The 7,436-nt window shown below is 41.8% G+C and overlaps 1 protein-coding gene across 1 annotated transcript; it reads left to right on the top strand.

Annotated features, from left to right (window-relative positions):
• Positions 1-567: 567 nt before the first annotated feature.
• Cdkn2b (cyclin dependent kinase inhibitor 2B) lies at positions 568-5,901 on the top strand. The gene is made up of 2 exons (XM_003478859.5): positions 568-1,032; positions 3,478-5,901. The coding sequence occupies exons 1-2, from the start codon at positions 877-879 to the stop codon at positions 3,736-3,738; spliced, it is 417 nt and encodes a 138-aa protein (XP_003478907.3). The 5' UTR covers positions 568-876; the 3' UTR covers positions 3,739-5,901.
• Positions 5,902-7,436: the final 1,535 nt, after the last annotated feature.

The raw sequence follows: 7,436 nt of genomic DNA, 5'->3' as shown, positions 1-7,436 counted from the left end.
AGAGGAAAACTGCTTAAGATCATGCACGCTGTGCAGCTTGCGAGGCCACAGCGTTGCCTGGGGATGCGCTCACTCTGCGTGCCAGGCGCCAAACTGTCACTTTCAGATCTTTGGATAAAGTACATTACTTTCAAAGATTTTCTCTCAGCCTTTTGATTACAGGGGGACTAACTTCTCCAGAATAAAACTGGTTGGCCTCGCGCTGAAATAACAGAAGTCCTCTGCTCCGCCTGCTGGGGATCGGAGACGAGTATCCTGAACTAACTTTTTCAGTCTCAGCCCGGCTGCACTGGACTCGCAGTCCGCAGCGCCGCGAGCGTGCCCGGAGCGCCCCGGCCCCTGCAGCGCATGCGTCCCAGAACTCTCTGGAGGGACTTCCCACCCGCGTCTCCCACCCGGGCCCCACACTGCCCTGCTCCCGCCGCTGTGACGTCACCGGCTGCGGGCCTGGCCTCCCTGCCGACCCAGTGGGAGGCGCTGCGCGGACCGGAGGAAGACACGGCCCAGTCCCCGGCAGGGGGCGTGCTTCGGGGCGGGGCTTAAGGGGGCGGGGCGATCCGGGCCGCCCGGCGCCCCTGGGAGCCCAGTTCATTCCAAGCCGGCTCGCCAGGCCAACGGAGCTGGGCGGCGCGCGAGGCTCTCTTCCTGGGAAGGACAGGAGCGCGTCCGCAGGTTCTCGGGCATAGGAAAAGCTCGGAGCTAACCACGGCCCCTCGGCCCCTGCAAGGCCACCAAGTCTCAGCAAGACTGCGACGGTGCCGCAGCTGACGGGGCTCTCCCGTGAGGGCAGCGCACCGGGTGGCGAAGGAAAGAGTGTCGCTCAACACAGCGTCAGCAGTGGATTATCCGGGCCGCACTGGGTTGGAAGGCTGCGCAATGCGAGAGGAGGACAAGGCCGCGCTCGGTGGTGGCGGCGGCGATGCGGACCTGGCCAGCGCCGCAGCGCGAGGGCAAGTGGAGAAGGTGCGGCAGCTCCTGGACGCCGGTGCAGATCCCAACGCAGTTAATCGCTTCGGGAGGCGCCCGATCCAGGTAGCTGGGCCCCGGACCTCGCCGGCAGGGGGCGCACGATGCGCCTCCGCGGGTTGCTCCTGTGCCCTAACCTCCACTGCCCTAGACCTGGGTAGCAGTCTCTCCTGCTGCAAGCGCGGAGCTCAGGCTGAGGCAGGGTTTTACCCAGCAGAAATCCCACAAGAAGGAATTGGAAGGGGAAGGGAGAAAAAAACTGCTTCCATTTGTTGCAGTTTCGGGATCGAACTTAGGCATGAGACATACTAGGCAAGTGCTTTACCACTCAGCTACACCCCTAGCCCTAGATTTGTTTTTAATTATGGAAAAAGGAATCAGTATTTGTTCTGCCATCTTATGAGAGATGCAAGGGAGAGATTCATTGGGAGCATTGGGGAAAGGGTAAAGTCAGGGATGGGGACTGTTTTGTCCGTCTACTTTCTACAGTAAAGATAATAAATTACAAGTTGCACAATCTAGATTAGATGTAAGGAATTCCACAAAATCATGTTACATGAAAAATACTCACTGTAAACTTAATTTTAAACAGCTCTTTGAAATGTTTGAGCTTTTTTCCTCACAAAGACTAGTCCAATTCAAAGAAATTAAACAAGATTCCCCAACTACGGTATTTAATTCCTTTTATTTTATGTTGGTAGTATCTCTTAAGTGATACAAAGAAGAAAAAAATATGCTTCTAAGTTTTTGTTTACCACGCTCAGTATTTGAAATACAAAAACATTCCTACAGCAACTGTAAGGTGCGTTTTGAAGGGCAGAGGGATTTCATAAACAATTAGTCTCTCCATTGTTAATATACCCATTCAGATTTTCAACTACTAATTCTGCTTTAATAATGCTTTAATTCCTTTAAATGTCAGGTAATTAAAAAATGTGAGATGATTGTGTACATTACTTTGACTCTTATGGTCAAATTTGATACTCATCCATTATCACTCTCTAGAACTAAGTGGATATTAAGGGTTTTGTTAATAAGTTTCATTTTAAGGGAAGTGCCCATTCCTTTTAAGACCTTAGAAAACTGGTATAACAAGGGACATTTTAAAGCAACAAAAATATTGTAAAGTGGTTCTTAGAGACTTAAAATGTTATTAATTATTCAAACAAGTTTTCTTATTTACAATTTTAGTTCACCATATTCTGAGATACTGACAACCACTATTTTCCCCTTCCCTCTATGTGTAAGATAGCCTTTACATTATTACTAGAAATGATAACTTACAGTTCTCATAGTCTTTAAGGGAGAAAATGGATTTTTGTTTTATGTGAATGAGACAAAGAAGTTAGACATTTACTGCCTTTCAACCCATGGTACATTTGAAAGCATTTAAACCTACAAAACAAATGACTGATCTTGAGATTTAGTTACCAAAAATTATTTTTATTATTAACATAAAAGCAAATGAGTGCCTAATGTACATGTACACAAATGGATGCTATAAACATTGTTTTTTAATAAAAATTATACATCCTTCTGATCTAACTGCTAAGCTCCAAATTCTTTTTATGGAGAAAAACATTTGCTGCTTAATATACAATCATGGTAATTATTAAGCCTTGTACAATGTAAACATAGTGGTAATTTTACGTCTTATATTAAATATTTTACACTCAAAATTTAGCCCACATGTATACTATTAACTTAAAATCATTTTCTCTTTACTTTTTCTCTTTTACTCAAACTTTGGCTCAAATTATTAGATTATGATCTTTTATGAGCACAGGCACATTTAATAATGCAAAAGCAAACTTTCCACCGGATTGCTATGAGAACAAAGTAAATTTTTTTAAAAACTTAGTTGTTTGCTATTTTCTACCTTATTACATCAATCTAATATCTTTAAAATGCCAGTTGATTACCTAATAAATACTTTTATACCTACAGTAATGGAGAGGAGAGCAGAAAAAGCAACAAGCAATACCATTTAAGACTTTAAAAACTACTTAAAGCCAGTAATCCCAAACCTCTGGGAAGATGAAGCAGTAGGATTGCTGGAATTCGTGGCCAGCCTAAAAAATAGTAAGACTGCCTCAAAAAAAAAAAATATATATATATATATACATATATATACATATATATGTATATATATGTATATATATATATGCCATTTAAATTTAACTCAACCCATAAATTATTTAACAAAATCAATTTCTTGTTCCAATGAAAATCAAGAATTTTTACCACAATGATAATCCCTTTACCATTAGTTCTTTGTTTCCGCACGTTTGGAGAATGAAATATAATTTGGGGAATAAAGTAGACTACAAGAGTTTAAGTAGGAGAGGGAAGCAAATGAAGAGAATCCTAGCCACAAGGCTTGTACGCGCCTCCGCTTTGGTGGGATACCCCAAGGTACACACCCATTTCTTTTAACTGGCTCTGCGCCCAGGTGCCCAGCCTCCCAGGGTCCCACACCTTCCAACTGACCACTCTGCTCCCTCCCTCCAGGTCATGATGATGGGCAGTGCCCCTGTGGCGGAGCTCCTGCTGCTCCGTGGAGCGGAGCCCAACTGCGCAGACCCGGCCACGCTCACCCGACCCGTACACGATGCTGCCCGGGAAGGCTTCTTGGACACGCTGGTGGCATTGCACCGGGCTGGGGCACAGCTGGACGTGCGTGATGCCTGGGGTCGCTTGCCCGTGGACCTGGCAGAGCAGCAAGGCCACCGCGACGTCGCTCGATATCTGCGTGCGGCCTCTGGGGACTAAAGACAGGCTCCCAGAGGTGCTCCTGAAGACTCCCCCCCCCCCAGTACCCCACCCCAACCTGGTTCGTGTCACCTACAAATGTGGTGCAGTGCAGAGCCTTCCTATCTAGCGGGACTCCTGGGAATGAGAAGGAGCCAATGAAGAAAAAATTCATAGACCTTTTTTGTGAATCAATGTCTGCCCTCAACACTCATTGTGAAGCCAAATGCTGAGAGGTGGGGCACATTTATCACCAACAAGTTTAGGCATGTGTGAAGTTCCAGGTGTTAATTACTATTCAAGATTTTCTGATGGCAAGTGCATGCGAAGTCCTTAGATCACCCTGGCTGCCTCTGAATCTTCTTCACAAGGGTATCCTGCAGTCTGGAGCTGGTGGCGCAGTGATTAGCATTTGAGTGGGGGTAATCATCATGTTCCCGGGGCTGGTCTTGGAGAAGCTCCGGATAAACCCAGGAAGTGGACCATAATCTCTGAAAGCTGGAAGAAATCCTAAGGATTGATGAGTAGCTGGGAGAGTTTGAATGAGTTTCATCAGGGACCCAAGATTTCCAGTGCACAGCTCACTGTGCAGGGCACAGAAAGTCATGCAAAATAGTACTGTCTGGTAGCACTGGAGACTCGCCCAGCTCCATCAGGCAACAAAGCGGAAAGCAGCCCATGGGAAAACAGGTCTGCCCCTATACTCCGAAATCCCTGATCCTTTCATGATATAGAGCAGCTGGCCTGCAAGTACTGATACTCTTATTCCATTAAGGATTAGTTGACGGAGTTTTCTGGATGTAGTCAAAATCAAACAGTAGAATGAATAAACTGGTGTATTTCAATCTGAGCAGCTGTAGCAGTTAACTTTAGTAATGTGATTTATCTATTTAAAATAGGATACAGAAACTCCCTCCCCATGAATTGCCACTTGAAAAGGTTTCATGATTCTTTGTACTTCTGAGTTGTTTTTTGTAACAGTGCAGTAATGGGAACACTAACAAAATAATTTGTGGCCCTCAGTAAAAAGGGAGGTAAGAGTATGGTTTCTTAATGTAGGTAGGGCCCTGTGAGAAGCTCTTAATACTAATGGCTACATGGCTTTATCCTAAATGGTATTTATCTCTGTTAAAAGTTATCTGATTATTTCATTGATACCTCCAGGAAGTACTGTAAATATCTCTTAGAAAATAGATGCCCTTACCTAGTAAATTATCTTGGAATAGTTCCCAAAAGATTGGTGAAAAAGTAGATGGAACATAAAACTGTTGAAAATGATGGAAAATCTTATTAACTGCTGACCAAACTAAGGGTGCACTGCTTTTGGGTTTACTGTCCCGTGTTGCTTAGTTCATTATAGCATTGAAACAACTAATATTTCACTGTTTCAATAAAGAAAAAATCATACACCTTGAATTCTAAGATATTTTGGTTTAAAAAACATATGCCCTTCAACTTACCACTAACTCCTGAGAAATGCTGAGAGTTCAAAAAGATTCACTTCTTTCATCCTTCATAATAATTATTGATAAATAATTCCAACAATTTGTAAAAGCTGCATATATATTTATCATAGGAAGTAAACATAAAATGTATACATTCACTGTCCTTTTAAGCATCCCATCTTCTGACTATATACTTAAAAAGAGAAAAAATGGAAGAAAAATTCAGAGGAAAGATCTATAAGGATGCCTTTGAGTAAATTTTACAAATCTCTGTCAGCATCTTATTCCTCGTTGATGTATTACCATACTGGGGAAGGTTAGTTGAGAACCTTCCCAATATCTTATTGGGAAGAAAGAGGTGTTTATTGACACATAATTTGTATCAAGCACATTTTAAAATACTTTACACTTGAATCTAAGAAAGCATGGAATTTTAGTTTGTTTTTGTTTTGGATTTTTGTGGTGTTGGGTATTGAACCCAAGGCTTTGGGCATGCTAGGCAAGCCCTCTGCCACTGAACTAAATCTCCAGACCAGAAGGTGTTATTTTAGTGAATAACATGCTAGCTGTCAGAGGATGCACATTCTATGATGTGCAAAATAAGTCTATCTGGCTCCAAAGCTTTTTCCTTAATTTACAAACAGTGGATCTTCATTTGCCTCAAACACTTTCAGAATCTAAGTCAGCTCATGAAGTCCTCAATATCTAAACACTTCCCATTAGGTCCCACCTCCCAAAACTGCATTTGGGCATTAAGTTTCTAAGGCATGTTTTGGGAGCACACACATTTAAACCATAATAATGGCCCTTTTATGTACCAATTTATCATCCAGCCAAGCTAATCTTGGAGTCTCCTAAACAGGCTATATTCTGTCCCCTTGTGCCACCGCATGCAGTTTTCTCTCCATCTCCTACATTATCCTTCATTCATCTTTTTAGTGTGTGCCCTGCTAGGTTGGTTCTGCTTACGGAACTAGCTAACTGCCAAATGACTGCTGGTGACTAAGTAACTGATCAGAATAAGCCTTATCTCATCCTGAGGCTGAACCTACAGCCCCTCTTCTATGATGCCTTACACAGTGCTCTTGCATGGAATTTTTTCTCCCTCTCTTTCCTGTGGTAACAGTAAACTCACCAAAGGCCTGTAGTAGAGGTTATTTGGTTGCCTGCCCAACTCCAACCCATGGGTGCTGGTAACAGGCTACTGTCCCAAGCTTTGTGTTTTTTAAACAGGGTCAGTCAATTTGAGCTCAAACTGCTCCCAACATGCTGGGAATACAGGAATGTGTTACCATACCCAGCTTATATCCACTTTTGTAGCCCTTGTGTGCCACAGTGTCTGGGACAGTGTAGGCTCAGCGGAAACAAAGATAATTGTACAAATAAACATTTTGTATTACTACTGTGTCTCAAAGAACAAGGTAAAATACTGATGTAAATATCATTGTTTACTTACAGAAAATCAAGCCTAAAGAATAATGAATTGTTTTCTACTCAAAAATTCAGCTGCCAATTTGCGATACAGTTTTTAACACATCAAAAGTATTTTTAAAAATAATAAAAATTACTTTAGGAGTCTACAAGTAGTTTATTTGGCGAGAGAGTTAATGGCATAAAATTTTATTTTGATTAAATAATGTTTCAGAGCATGCAATGTAGGATGAAGTATTTTATTTGCACAGATCCAAAACATTTCTCATATAGTCTTTCATAGTTTTCTTAAAAGCTGGGTTTACAGATATGTTGTAGTTATAGAGAATTAGGAGAGGAAACAAAATTAGGGTATCATTCAAATAATGAATTACATATTTTCTGACGTTTTAGTCCTAAATATCTTACAGAATTCTCCCTACTATTTTCAAATATACTGATATTATGGATTTTCAAATATACTGATATTATGTTGGAAAAAAGGGGTTCTTATCATTATCAGTGATTGCTAAGTTTGTAGTTAGTACTAACAACTAATTTGTGGAAAAACTACAAATGGACTGTAGAGAACTGTTCGTCAGTCCTGGATGAACAGCCAGGTCAACCCTGCAGGGTTTAGTGCCCTCAATAAAATTTTAATTTACAAGAATGTCTTATTAAGCCTGTGAAGTGATATAAGGTTTCAGAACAGCTAAAACTTATGTGCCAAAAGTATTCTACCTATCTCTTTTAAGGTACAAGTGATGTTATGATCTATGAATATAATGTGAAATAACTAACTCAAGCTAGTCAAGTATCCATCACCTCAAATAACATAAGTGAAATGTCAATCACAAAAGGTGA

This window comes from Cavia porcellus, unplaced genomic scaffold, assembly GCF_034190915.1.
Source record: "Cavia porcellus strain 051 isolate PalLab524CR breed Dunkin Hartley unplaced genomic scaffold, mCavPor4.1 scaffold_1, whole genome shotgun sequence".
NCBI classification, from domain to species: Eukaryota; Metazoa; Chordata; class Mammalia; order Rodentia; family Caviidae; genus Cavia; species Cavia porcellus.
The sequence above is the reverse complement of the archived record's forward strand: the minus strand, read 5'-3'. Positions and strand labels throughout refer to the sequence as shown.

What these genes read in the sequence shown, in the direction of transcription:
- Cdkn2b (XM_003478859.5), top strand. Translation starts at nt 877, where the DNA reads ATGCGAGAGGAGGACAAGGCCGCGCTCGGTGGTGGCGGCGGCGATGCG. An exon ending in TCGGGAGGCGCCCGATCCAG is followed by an intron (nt 1,033 to 3,477) that starts GTAGCTGGGCCC and finishes CCCTCCCTCCAG; the next exon opens with GTCATGATGATGGGCAGTGC.